At 57.8% G+C, this 14,165-nt stretch overlaps 1 protein-coding gene across 5 annotated transcripts in view; it reads right to left on the bottom strand.

Annotated features, from left to right (window-relative positions):
* The window catches only part of SPNS2 (SPNS lysolipid transporter 2, sphingosine-1-phosphate), a 39,627-nt gene that overhangs the window by 22,619 nt on the left and 2,843 nt on the right, over window positions 1-14,165 (bottom strand). For 4 of the 5 annotated variants that reach the window (XR_002940154.3, XR_002940156.2, XM_016931265.3 and 1 more), the window contains exon 2: window positions 2,542-2,607. The exons of the other annotated variant lie outside the window; for it this stretch is intronic. Coding sequence is in view for 2 of the 4 variants with exons in the window: in XM_016931265.3 (XP_016786754.1) it covers window positions 2,542-2,607 (66 nt within the window). In the remaining 2 variants the exon portion in view is untranslated. The remainder of the gene's footprint in view (window positions 1-2,541; window positions 2,608-14,165) is intronic. 5 annotated transcript variants of the gene reach the window in all.

The raw sequence follows: 14,165 nt of genomic DNA, 5'->3' as shown, positions 1-14,165 counted from the left end.
CAGGCCTAACCCTCAGCCACCCCCACTCCCCGTCTCCTGGCCCAGCAGCCCCTGGTGCCCACAAATAAGCAGGCAGCCCAGCTCTCAGCCCTGGCCCTTTGATCTGGGCAAGCACCAACACCTGGCTGGCGCCCTCCACCTGGCTCCGACCTTATCGGGCTTGGGGAAGGCACAGGTGCCTGGGACACAGGCCAATTATGTGACTTGCCTAGTTGTCCACTGAGTCACATCATGGTCTACTCGACTGGCTTCTTGGCTTAGGTGGCCAAAGGGGTGAGGGCACCCTGGGGAGCCATCCTAGCTGTGCCAGGGGTAGGTGACAGGTGAGGACCATGGTGTACAGACTAGAGGGTCCCTGAGAATGCTGGCAATTCTCACCATGGCCCAGAGGCACCTGCCCTGGGGACACTGAGATGCCAGGTATCCAGGCTCCCCCCCAGCCTATGGGCAGCAGAGGCAGAGGCCCAGGTCCCTATTCCAGGCCGGCTGCTCTCCACTGCCAGCCCTCGAACAAGCCATCTCCCTGTCTTGGGCCTTTGTCCCTGTATCTGGTAAGTGCAGCTGACAAACAGAGCCCGTAGGGTTACTGGAAGAATGAAACAAGACAATGCCTGTGTGTGCTTTGTCCACCTCCAGCCAGGCCACCGGGATGAGGAGGGACGGAGTGACTTCTCTTTCATGAGCCCGAGAAGCCAGCCTGGGACAGAACCGCAGAAAGAACCAGGGAACCCTCACACCTGCCTTGAGCCGAGCCCCCCACCCCCTGCCCGGCCTGTGACCCTCCCCACCATTCCCTGTACCTCCCGCCCCCTCCCTGGGCTGTGCTGGCCCCGACCATGCTCAGTGGTCATTAAATGGAGGATGCGTGGGGTAGAGCCTTGCTCCAGATGAGACAGTGAGGCCGGGACCAGGAGGGGGATGAGGCTCGGGCCAGGTTCCCAGTGAGTCAGGGGCCACACAGGGCGGGGGTTGGGCAGCTAGGCCTTCTCCCACCCTTTCCTTGCCAGCCTGGCAGCCCACTCCTTCCCATGCGCCCATGTGGCTGGAACTCCATTTCCCGGCTGCAGTGCTGGTCACTGCATGCACACAGCCCAGAGGGCTAGAGGAACCTGTCTCAGGCGGCAGGGCAGGCAGACTTATTCTGGCCTAGCCAGGGAGACCCAGGAAGGGGTAGGGGAGGCGCTGGGCTCATGGCCTGGGAAAACATGATGTCTGCCAGGGCAGGGACCTGGCCACCTATAGGGGATACTGGACCGCACAGCCCTGCCCCATCCTAGAACAGTCAAGTCTCACCTGAGCCTGAGAACCATCGCAACCCCTCTCTCTGAGCCCCAAAGTCCCCATCTGGGCTGTAAGGACAGCTAGGAAGGGGGGTGGGGGGAGTGGCTGTGGCATTCTGTGAGCTCAGGAGGGATTGTGAGTACTGGAATGCCACTTAGACAGGTCAGGCAGGTTCCTGGACAGAACGAGCTCACTCCACCCCCTCCCTCCCAGGAGGGCCCAGGCAGGGGAAGGGGTTCACCGACTGGACTGGAATGCAGACCGTGGGGACCTCATCCTGCATCTGACTGGGGCTCACAGCCAGATGGACTCCAGGGCCAAGGGCCCAGAGAAAGCAGGATCCAGGCTGGGGCCACACAGCATGACTAGGGCAGAGTCAGGACCAGGCCTCCTGCCCCCAGCCCTGGGTGGCAGCACTGGCCTTAGTCTCTGCCCAGGCCTGAGGGGTGCTGCTAAGAGCATCGCCAACATGGCCTCAGCCAGTGGGAAGGCCAGGGAGCCAAGGGCCCAGCTCCCACAGGGCCATGTCATGGGGAGGGCAGGGACAAGGGAGGCACGTTCCCTGGAGGGAGGGGCTGGTGGGCTGCCATAAGTGCTTAATGGCCTCCCACACTGTCCCGGCCCAGCTTCCAGCAGCCTGGGGGCTCAGGCCCTGCTCTGGCAGCCCATCAGAAGCCTGGGCCCCAGGGGAGAGGGTGGCAGGGAACCTCAGGCCCACGTCCAGTCCGGGGCCCAGATTCTCAGGCGCCTGCCCCGGGCTTGGGAACCTCTCTGGGGCTGACTAGGTGGAGTTTTCTGCCTCGTCACCTAAGAGGTGATTCCCAGGGTTGATGGTATTGGAAGGAATGTGGGGGAGGGCAGGAGATAAAAACAGGGTCACCACAGCTCTGTTGGCATTGCCCAACTTACTGAATTAAGGAGCTCCCTGCACGAGCCTCAGGAAGGAGCCTGGATCACTGGGTCCCGATGAGGCCCCAGGACCCAGAGAAAGGTCACCTCTGCAACCTCTGCCTGCACTCTCCTTTACCTGCCATAGCCCCTCAGGGCAGGTATTATTCATTTTGTTACACAAGAAAAGCAGCAGAGGCTCAGAGAAGCAGTGCCATTGGCAGGCGGCAATAGTGAGACTGGGATGCAAAGCCCACTCTTTCCAGGAGTCAGGACAGGGGAAGACAGACCGGGTGGCAGATGACGGCCAACAGGACAGGACCCACGACACCAACGCCTGGGCGGTGGGGGAAGGTGGGAGGTGGGCCTCACCTGACTGCAGCAGGCCGGCGCCTCGGTCCTTGACCCCAAAGTGCTGCTGGATGTCCAGAAGGACGCCTGGAGGGAAGACAGAGGGTGCTCACTGGCCGAGTCTGATGGCTGGTGTCCCCACAGACCAGACCAGCCTCTTTCCCGCCTTGCAGGGCCCAGCCTGGCTGCATCTGCAGCACTCCTGCTCTGCTGCGACCTCTACCCTGCCCAGGTTTCCCAGGCTTCCCTCCTGCCTCCCCGGGGACCTCCTGTCCTCAGCCTGTTCCCATCACTCACAAGGACCCGAGGGGCAGGGAAAGGCAGGGCTCCTCTGTGGTCATTCTGCCCCATGGGCAACCACACCTCCTATCTGCCAGCTTGGGCCTCTTCCCTACCTGTGGCCCAGGCCGTGGATCAGTGCAATAGACATAGGCCTTTCCCTCAGGGGGACCACAAAGCCCATGACCCAGAGAGCAGCAGGGGCCCTGAAAGCTGCGGGGAGCCCTCTGGCCTGGGAGGGGCAGCCACTCACTCTGGTTCACCTGCACATGTGCACAACCACATTCGCACACGCACACACATGCACATGTGCACGCACACACACACACACCTGTACATGCACGCACACACCTGCACACACGCATACACACCCACGCGCACACACACACACCTGCGCACGCACACACACACACACGCTGTCACCCCAGCTGCCCTCAGTATTATAACCGGGCCCCCCCATTTTCAGATTCTGGCCCAGGGTACAGAGGGAAGCAGGCGGGGCTCCAGGCCCGCTTTCTTGGGAGAAGTGGATTTCTTGAGGCCACACCCGCTTCCAAGCCCAACTACTTTAGGGCTTTGCACGTCACGGGGTGGGGGCAGCAGCTGGACCACCCAGAAACCACCCACAGCCCCAGCAGACTGGCAGAGCCATGGCTTCTGGGGGACAGGCAGGATCTTGGACCTTCTACCCCTCGCAGCACTCAGCCAGGGCTCCTGAGTAAGCACAACCCCCATCCCCGTGGGCCTCAGGGTCCCTGCCTGCATGATCTCTGAGGCAGGAGGACCCAGGCCACAGGCCAGAGCCCCGCTGACCATAGCACATCTGCAGTGAGAAGGGACAGGGGAAGAAGGAAGAGGAGATGGCCCTGCCTTTGGGGGCCTCACAGGCAGGGACAGAAGCCTTTGGGGGACTCCAGAGCTCTTCATGATGACGATGATGATGGCAGCATTCAACAGATGATGGTTTGCCGAACTGAGCATTAAATGCCTGTTTAATCCTCACACAGCCCTAGGAGGCTGGTACTAGGATCCAAGTTGACAGATGAGGAAACTGGAGCATAGGAAGTTAGGCCGTGGGCTCAAAGTCACACCACAGGGAAGTAGGAAAAAGTGGAATCTCCAGGTGCTGTATGAGGATCCTGCTGGCAGCTGGGACTGGGGGTGTGGAAGGAGTGGGGAGGCTGGAACGTCACTGTCCCTTCCGAGACCCAGGTTGGAATCCTGAGCAATTTCCCGGAATGCAGGACAGACGGGCAGATGTCCCAGCAGCCTGACAGCCAGAGAAGCTGTCTTCCTCCTTGTTAATGCCCTGAGTGGGTTGACCATAATTACCCGTAATGAAGAGGCTGTGTGAGGCCCAGTTAATGACTTAATAACCAAGGCAGAGGCTGTGGCTTTGCCTTGAAGGTAGAAGCCGGGGCCAATCCTAGGCCTGTGGATGGCAGAGCCAGCAAGAGGGACCTCTGAGGTGCCCCGACCCAGCCCCAGAGGCTCACAGCCCCACAACCCATTCCTTTCTGGGTCAGGACTCTGTTCCCCCTCCTGATGTGTGGGTTTGATCTCATCCCTCTGTGGCACAGTCACTGTCATCTGGGGCTCCCCTGCGTCCAGGCCCTTCACCAGACCACAGGGTGAAGGTGTGGCCCTGCCAGCCCCGCCCTCCGGCCTCACTTCTCAGGACACCACCCCTCCACTAGCCACCCCAAACTACTCATGGCCCCCTGACTCTGCACACTTCCTCTTCTATTCCGGTACAACTCCGTCAACCAGGCTCACTCCTGCCACTTCTTCAAGGCCAGTTCAGATGCCTCCTGTTCTGGAATATCTCCCCTGCTTGCTCCCCTCCCACCACCCTCAATAAGTTAGTTGCCCCCAACTCTTCCCCCGTCCAAACTCGTTTTAGCACTGGGCCTACCAGGATGAGTGGGTTCTATAGGGAATGCACACAGAAGCACAGCTATGAGCTCCTCCTGAGCTGAGAGCCGCTAGTTACTGCTTCCCGCTAAGTTCCAAGGAACTGCGTGAGGCTTTGAAGATGGTACAGACGCTGTCCTCACTATCTGTGCTGGTATTTATGATTCTCATCCCATTTTATATAGGAAGAAACCGAGGCTCTGAGACATGAAGTAATTTGTCACACAGTACATTCTGTTTTGGAGGTGAGATCTGAAACCAGGTCTATTGCCAAAAACCAAAGCTCGTTCTCCTGCCACGCTGCCTTCTGCGTGGTTTGCTGGTGTCCTCCAGGGCCCAGCACACACATGGCCCACAGGGACTTCACACGTGGGTGAATGTGTCTTCATCCTCCACTAGACCACAAGCCAGGCAGGAGCCGTGGCCGGTCATCTCCAGGACCCAGAGCAGGGACTGTCACGATTTTGGTGTCGGGTGGACAAGAGGATGGGCGGAGTCAGGAGGAGGCAGGAGGGTCCCCATCCATAGTCCAGAGGAGGGACACGGGTCTGCAGTAACTGCAGGTTCCATTTCTGGGAGGGAGGCCATATCAAAATAGCCATCATGACGACATCCTGTGTCCACGGCAAATCAAAGCACTCTCGCTTCCTCCCTGCAGTATCTAGCCATCCAGCTGCACACTTCCCCATCCGATGACTTCAAGGTCCAGGATTTGCCTCTGCCTCCAGGAAGCCTTCCCCTGACTTCCTACCACATAGAGCTCCTGGTAGAGGGAGAACATTCCTCCACATCCAGATGGGCGTCTAAGGTCTCTAGGAAGTCCTGGGCAGTTCCCAGGACACAGGAAGCTTTTGGATAACATGGCCTGCTCCCGTCCCACCACTCCCCAGCGCCCAGTCTTGGGTCCAAGTCCAAGCTCCAGGAAGAAGACCAGAGAGAACCTTCCCAGGGAGCAGGGCTTCCTGCAGGCTGCGAGGCCCAAGGTCGGACCTGGGCTGAATCTTTCCGGCTTGCTTTCCCTCTTCCGGGCCTGGAGGCGGCCACAGCCACAGGAGGGCGAGATTCCGCTGGCCGCTGGCACGGGAAGCGTGTGTCACAGCAGCTCGGCGGGTCGCCTCAGATTTTCCTTTGGGCTCCAGCACGGCTCAGGCCCACGCACCCCTCCCTTCTTCACCACAGCCTTATTTTTAGCCTCTTTCCTGGAGGCTGAGGTTTGGTGGGTCACAGGACGGGCCTCACGCCCAGGAGCAGCTTCCCACAGCTCAGGCCAAGCCCACCCCGCCAGGCGTGCATGCAAAGTGGGGTTCCTACCCCAGATGCAGACCCCAGCCAACACAGCCACAATGCAGGCCTCTCCAGGCAGTACCCCAAATCCACAGCCGGAATCGTCTCCTGGCCACAGGGTCCTCATCATCCAAGAAAACATTCTGGAACAACATCCATTGACAAGTTACGTACCTCCCAAGCCCCGGGAGGTCTCACCTCTTGTCTGAGGCCAACGTCCCCTACTCTGGGCCAACTGTCTCTCTCGCCTGGCAGGGAGGCTGCGCTGGGTCAGTCCTTGGCTTGGGCCCGTGCACTCAGCCTCTCCCTGGCTTCCGGCTCCTGCACAGCAGCCCACAAACACGCCCACACCTCCCTCACCCTGGTGGTGAGAACAGCTCTGACTTGTCCCCTCTGCCAGCTGTTCCTTTCCTCTCCTTCTTTCACAGGTGACAGCATTTGTTGTTGTTTTGAGACAGGGTCTTGCTCTCTGACCCAGGCTAAAGTGCAGTGGCACAATCACAGCTCACTGCAGCCTCAGCCTTTTGGGTTCCAGCCATCCTCCTGCCTCAGCCTCCCGAGTAGCTGGGACCACAGGCGTGGACCATGACACTCGGCTAAGAACTCTGGAGAGTTCTTTCCCTTCCCAAGTCAATATTCTCACCTCCTTTCCTCCTCTGAAACCAACCACCTCCTGGATGCTCAACCAACCCCCGGACGCTCTCATCCCTGTTTTCCAGCCTCCTGACTCTGATTCCTCAGCTCACCACTGGGTCCCCATTCCCTGAGCGGACCCTGTAGGACACTGCAGGACCCTGGGAGTCAGCCAGGATACCCCTGTGGCTCCCTCCACCTCATGAATGGGCCCTGGTGATTCTCCATCTGCTTTATCATCCAGCCTCCTCCCTGGACTCCCTGCCTCCAGCCCCTGCCGGCCGGCCGGCATCCCTCCTGCTGCCTGATCTCACAAGCTCTTACGAATCTCCTACTGAGTTCTAAGTCCTGGTCTGGGCCTCTAGAGACCCCAAGACAGTGCCTGGACTCAAGGAGCTAACGCTGTGGCCCACTGGTGACCTCTGGCCTCAGAATCGTCCATCAGTCCTTTAAGATCCACTGGCCCAGACCCCTGGCTCAGTAATGGTACCAATAACAACAGCGACAATGCACATATTGACACGTATCCGCCGACTACTTTGTGCCAGGCGCTGTTCTACGATTATTGGCCCAGTGGGTACGGCTGCCCACTCACACTTAGCAGCCCCATTGCTGCCCAGAATTCTAGCATTTGAGGCCTCCACGGTCTGGCCCTAAGCCAGCTCTTCTCCCAACCACAGTGCCCACTGCACACACATACAGCCCCTGACTCCAGGCAAAGGGAAATGCCGCTAGCCATGACTTTTCACCTCCCTGGACCCCTATTTCTTCCTGTGTAAATGCAGAGACTGGGAAGATCCCCAAACCTGCCTGAGAATCCCAATCACCTTTAGGGAAGGTGCTTATTAAAATACAGCTTCCTGGGGCCCTCCCCAAATCTGCAGAGTCACCCTTTCTAGATGTGGGACCTAAGAATCTATAAACGCACCGCCCAGGTGATTGGAAACCACTGGCCGGGCTGCTCTGAGTTCCCTGGAATCACACATCACAGGCTGTAGGCCGCCCAGCCCTGGCCACAGCTGTGCCTCTTCCTGGGCTATCCCTCTCTAGCCGTTAAGACCTGCCTCACCTCTAGGGCGCAGATCCAAGGTCGCATCTACCAGGATACCTGCCTCTCTCCTCTGAGGCTCTTGGTGAAGTGGTACCTGTAACCTCAAGGGCACCCCCAGAACTGGATGGACTCTGGCCCTGACGCACTCAACAGCTTGCCCCAGACACTCACAGTGATTCCCCGTCACTGCTGGTTCTTCAGTAGCCCTGAGAGGAGTCAAGCCCCGATTCCAGGACTTCTGGCCTCCTCCTCCCTCCTCGAGCCAGGCCCAATCTGCTGACATCACAGAATCCTCGAAAAGCCAAGGTGTAAGAGGAAATCCACACTGACCTCAAGAGCCCTCGGTTCAGGCCAGCCTCAAATGCAAGATGCCAACAGCGTGATCCTGAGGTCTCTTCCTTCCTAGGCAGCCCAGACAGGGCACCTGGCACTCAAGCTTGTCCCCACGTACCCCCTGCTTTCCCCAAGCACAGTCAGTATCAGCCCACGTTCACCCTACCTGAGCCTGTCTCAGAGCAGCAGGTGGCTTAGCTAAATTCTCAAGAGCATGGGCTCTGGAACTGGAGCATCTGGGTTTAAATCCTGGTTTTCCCACTTTCTCTGCTGTGTGACCTTGGGGAAATAACATAACCTCTCTGTGCCAGTTTCCTCCTCTAATATGGCTTAATTTGAAGACCTGCTTCATTTCATATGGTTGTTGTGAGGTTTAAGTAGGTTAATCCACATTCGGTGTTTAGAATAGTGCCTGGCACATAGTAGGTCCTCAATAAATGTCATAAATGTTATCATTGGTTGTTAACTAGCGGGACAGGACACAGCCCCAGCTATGACCTGAGAACAATGGGGCATTCCCACGTTGGTTTTCTTTTATCCAAAATGGGGGCAGATGCCTGGAAAGACAGGGCCTAGGGATCTGAAAGGATGGGCCCTGATGCCCTTCACCAGTCTCTCTCAGAGGGACCCAGGTCCCCATGTGGAGGCCTCAGTGCTGGCTCACACTGGGAGTCTTACCCCTGCTACGGCTCGGCTGCAGCTCCCACCCCGGTAATTACAGGGGCCTGAGAGCCTGGCTCTGCTGACCTGGCGCTGGATGGCTAAGGCTGGGAACCCACAGCCCGGCCCTGCCGGCACCCCACCAGCCTAGGGACTGGGCCAAGGCAGTCCCTGAGCCAGGGCTCTGGACTCAGGCACACTCACTCCTACTCACCCCCAGGCTTCCCCAGGGCAAGATCCTGCCCCCGTCTGCCGGCAGGAGGCTGTGATCTTCAGGAGCAGCTGGGCCTCAGGTTGCCCATTTCAGAAGTGGCCCAGAATCCCAAGACATCCCTGCTGGGTTCATTTCTGAATCTCAACTGGGTTTGTTCTACATCTGCTGGTCCCCTACCCCCAAGCCACCCTGCAAATCTGGGTCATTAATGGCAGAGCAGCTTACTGATCAGTCTCTGCAGAGACCATGAGGATGAGGCCCCCAGCCCAGAGCCTTGGCCCCTTAGAGAAACACCCCTCCCCGCCCACGAGTCCTGCCCGCAGACCCCGCTAGCCCTAGAGAGACACCACCCTGGAGCCCAGAGTGTCCCCCTCCTCCCTGCTGTGTCTCTATGCCAAGAGTGGGCGGGGCCGGGCCGCCGGGCCTCTGGCCTGTGGTTCTAGTCTATCATTTGGGGCCAGCTTTACTGGAACCAGGCTCTGCCTTAGCAGTCTGGGGGCTTTGCACGGCTACTCCTTCCCCAGCTCAGCCTCCCCAGCCCTGTCCTGGCCCAGGGACTCCCAAGACCACCAGGGGCCAGGGATAAGGTGACCACAGCCTTATCGTGACCCACAGGGGGTGTGGCCAGTGGGTCATGATATGCCAGCCAGACACAGGATAAGGCAGGGGCCTGGGGAAGAGGGTGGGGAAGAGATAGGAGACCTCAGAATGGCTCCCCTCAAGCCCACAAACCCTCAGCCTTCTCCCCACGTGCTGCTTCAGGAGCCAAGGCAGCCAGGGACTGCTGCTCCCCGCCTCGGATGGAAGCTGACGTGCAGAACGTGAGCGGGACAGAGGCTGCAGGAGCCAGGCCGAGCTGGTCCCCAGGCTCCCACATCTGGCCTATGTTCCCCACCTGCACCCCGACAACTCCCCACAAAAAGGCTGCAAGCAGTCACCCCTCAACACCCTAGCATCCCCACACGGGTGCTGGAAACAGCTGTGTGACCAAGTAACCCCACCCCTCCCCAGGCACAGCCCTTTTCAGTTTACAAAGCCTGATCCTGCTCTTTGCCTCCTGGAAGCCCATTCAGGAACCCCATGCCTGACAGGGAAGGAATCACGAAGACCTCGTGGCTCTAGGAGTGGGAGTGGGGAGACCCTAGCAAGGGCTCCAAGAGGGCCGAGGAAAACGGGAGGCAGGAGGACAGGACCCTGTCCCCAGCCTCCAAGCTCTGGCTAGTGCCTCGTTCCAGGTTTGTTTCTTGCCCCGATGCCGATGCTCTACTCTCATCTCCCCTGTGGCCCCACTCACCAACCTCCCAGCCACCAGGCGAGGACCAGGCCCAGAGCAGACCGGTGCTCTTCCTCACACGGCCTCACTGTGTGACCTGGGCCAGCCCTATCTGCAGAAGAGACAGGGCAAAGCTGCCACTGTGCCCTCCTGAATGTAGAAAAGCCATGTAGAAAAGCCGCTCTGCCCAGCTTGGGGGTTGGGCGGCCTCATTGTCAGGGCTGAGGACTGGGTAGACAGGGACTGCCTGACTACATCCTCTCATTTCCTTCCTGGAGACTCAGGCCCTGAGGCTCATTGTGAGCCCTGGTCAGAACAAAGAGACAGCACCAGCCACTGTCGGAGAAACCCTGATGTCAGCACAGGGGCCTGGCCCTTCACCTGAGCTGTCCAAACCTACCAGTGCCCTTTCAGCCCAGAAGGATGTGCTTTGGGTCAGGCAGGTATGAGTCAACCCAAGTCTCAGTCAACTGAGTCTGTGACTCAGTCAACAGAGCTCAAGCCTGGGGCAGTCTCCTATGCATGCAGGGGTCCCAGGTGTGACCATGGCTAGAGGGGGATGGTGACTCTCCATGGGGATAGGTGCTGTGATGGAGGCGGAGCAGAGCACAGTTCAAAACCGGGAGTTAGGCACTTGGTTCAAACCAGAGCACTGGAGACGGCATCCTGGAAAGAGGACACCGCTGAGACCCACCAGGGACAAGCGCAGTTGGCTACTGTAGCTCCCGGGAAGCACATCTGGTTGTCCTGGGGAAAGGAGGTGCAGGCAGAGCCAGGGACCAGCAGCCTGGAGTTCCTGAGACCAAGCGCACCACACTATCCTTGGGAGCAAGACACTGACAACAGCAAGAGAGGGACAAAAATCATCTGTCATGGATTCAGGCATCAGAGAGAGTCAGAATTTGCCTCCAGTCACACAGTAAAGCTGGCGAAGGCTGGCAGAGCCAGGAACAGGAAGCTCAGCCCAGAAGACATTCGGAGCTCAAGAGGGAGCCCAGCCCCAGAAGCCTAGGGATCGGGCCAGTGTTCTCCTGGACTCCCTCACTCTCATCCCCCTTCTACCTTCAAGATTTCAGGCCCCAACAGGCAGAAACAAAAGCCACTTCCTATTGCAGAAGGTTCTGGGGAAGGGACAAGGAGCTCCTCCTCTGAGCAGCTGTGAACAGGGCAGCCTCCCTCTCAGAACAGCCTATCACCTGCAGACCTGCAGCCTTCCTGCCTCATCCACAAAATGAGAAACAGAGGCACAGGCCAGGCCCATCACCGGTCCAGGGCCCCAGACCAAGGTACTATGTTTCAAAGCACTTCCTCTGATGGATGACAGCACAGCGGAGGGGCTGGCAGAGCCTGCTGGAAGGTGCCTTGAAAAGGAAGCAGGAGCAAGGAAGTGGGCAGCAGGCAGTTAGTCACAAGGGCGCTGACATTCTAGGCCACCTGGCGCTTCACCTGGGTGCTGAGCCTGCCAGTCAGACACTCTGGATGCCCTGCCCCTCAGACCTCAGCTGGGGTTTCTCCACAGTGCAGATGTGGCAGTGGCCAGGACAAGGCCACCTAAGAGGGCAAGGCAGGGGCACTGTTTATCCTTAAGGTGGCCATCCTTATCTAAAGAGAGAGCCACAGAGCCACAAGACAGGGCCTGGCTTAGCCCCTACCCACCAGGTGACCCTATAAAAGACCCTGGGCCTCAGTTTCCCCATCTTTCAATTCTGGATAGACTTAACAGGACAGACCAAAAAAAAAAAGCCAATAGGAGAGTGAGCCCCAGCCTGGCACCCCCTCCTCCTGCACCCAGCTCAGCTGCTCCGGGGAAGCCCCCAAGTCCCTCTCTGCTTGTGTTCCCAGCTGGGTCCCTATGCTCATCGCTCCTTCTGGGTTTGTGTTAGTGAGCAGTTGCCATGGATACCAGTCTCAGCTTCTTTGGCAGAAAAGGACTCCCCCAGGGCAAGGCTCTGCCTTTCCTCAACAGCCCCCACTCCACCCAACTCCAAGTGCCCAGGCTGCCCCAGGCTGGATCAAAGGGAAAGAAAATAGGTCTCGAGAAGAGAACAGGTACCCCACAGAAGTTGGGGAAGGATCTCAGTTCCCAAATAGTCATTCACCACCCATAAACAAGGCCAGGGCCACCTCCCTCTTGTGGGGCCTGGTTCCAGGAGCAAAATGCTGCCACCTACACCCTCAGCTCTGCTTCCATTTCACAGAGGTAAGAATGGCAGCCTGGGTGGCAGAGGTGGCTCTGGCACCAGGAAGCAGAGCTAGTTAGAGGGGGCGTGAGACCCCCGTCTGAGGGACTCCCTCCTTCTCCTGACCTGGCAGCGAGGAGTGGGCTCAGAATGCAGAGTGGGTGGCTGCTAGGGACCATGGGAGCAGGAGCCATGTGCCCTAGGGGAGCTCAAACTGCCTTGGCTCAATTAAACTGAAATTCATCTACCCAAAGGGCTCTTGCCTAAGCCAGCAGAGCCTCTGCGTTCCCAGGCCAGAAGCAAGGGTCATGCCCCTACCTCCACCTGGGGCTCCTGGGACTGGAGAGGATGCCGCTCTGGCTGGTGTGGCCCTGCTCCGCCCCGCGTGTGACCTTGGGTAAGTGTCTTTGTTCTCTGGATGGCTGTGTTCCCATCTGCACAAGGAGGTGCAAGGAAGGATTTAGAAGAGGTTTCTGGGCTACCTCAATTTCATCCAATTGAAGCAACGCTCGGTAAGAAGAGCAAGCACAGGAGCCTGGCCCTCCTCACCCGCTCTGAGGCCTGCTGCCCTCAGGGGGTTCTCATGGGGCGGAGGAGAGGCCGTAATTAGCAGGTTCACCGGGTGGCGCTGGGAATGCTTGCGCAGAGGCAGAAGCTACTAGAGTTCCCAGGATGGAGACCAGCCCTCTGGAGAAGGGAGGGGTTCGCAAAGGTGTCCTGAAAGGACTGTCATAAACAGAACAAAAAACAGAACAACAACAACAAAAAAAACCCAGGAAAGGCATCGTGGCCAGCTTGAGCAGAGGCATGAAGGAGAAGGCAGCTGGCACTCGTGAAGCCCTCCTAGGAATCTGGCCCCGTCCCAGGTGCTCGAGATACAGTCTCATTTATCCCACGCAACCCGGGAGGCAGGCGGGAGGGGAATGATCACACAGAAGGCTCAGGTGATGTCTTCAAGGTCACACGGCTGGGAAGCTGAAGAGCCTTGGCTCGAACTCTGGCAACAAAGACTCTAGACCTGCACTGTCCACTCTAGTGGCCCCTGGCCACCGTGATACTGACATGTGCTGTGAATGGAAAATACACATACTGGGTTTCAAAGACTTAGTATGAAAAGGGAGGCAAAATATCCCATTAACAACATACATATGTGTGTGTGTGTATAATTTTTTTTTTTTTTTTGAGACAGAGTCTCACTCTGTCACCCAGGCTGGAGTACAGTGGCGCAATCTTGGCTCAATGCAACCTCCACCTCCTGGGTTCAAGCGATTATCCTGCCTCAGCCTCCCGAGTAGCTGGGACTACAGGTGTGCACCACCATGCTAGCTAATTTTTGTATTTACTTTAGTAGAGATGGGGGTTTCACCATGTTGACCAGGCTGGTCTCGAACTTCCGACCTCAGGTGATCCACCCGCCTCGGCCTCCCAAAGTGCTGGGTTTACAGGTGTGAGCCACCGCGCCCGGCCCTAACAACTTTTATATTGATTACATGTTGAAATATGTTGGATATATTGAGTTAAATAAAATATATTATGAATTAATCGCACCTATTTCTTGTACTATTTTAGTCCGGCTACCAGAAAATTTGACAGGAATATGTGACTTACATTATATTTCTTTCGGACAAAGCTAGTCTACACTATGAAAAAACAGATTTAAAGGACAGAGTTAAAGAAGGAGAGTGGGACCTCCCTTCCATCTTTGGTGGGGAGCTGGGGCCAGGTAGGTGCAAGCATCAAAGACTGAGCAATTGAGTCTCTGCATCCCCATCTCTGTCCCAGCTGGGCCAGCCAGCAACAGGTGCACTCAGGCCTGGGATGAGC

This window comes from Pan troglodytes, chromosome 19 (genome assembly GCF_028858775.2).
Source record: "Pan troglodytes isolate AG18354 chromosome 19, NHGRI_mPanTro3-v2.0_pri, whole genome shotgun sequence".
Lineage (NCBI taxonomy): Eukaryota > Metazoa > Chordata > Mammalia > Primates > Hominidae > Pan > Pan troglodytes.
The sequence above is the reverse complement of the archived record's forward strand: the minus strand, read 5'-3'. Positions and strand labels throughout refer to the sequence as shown.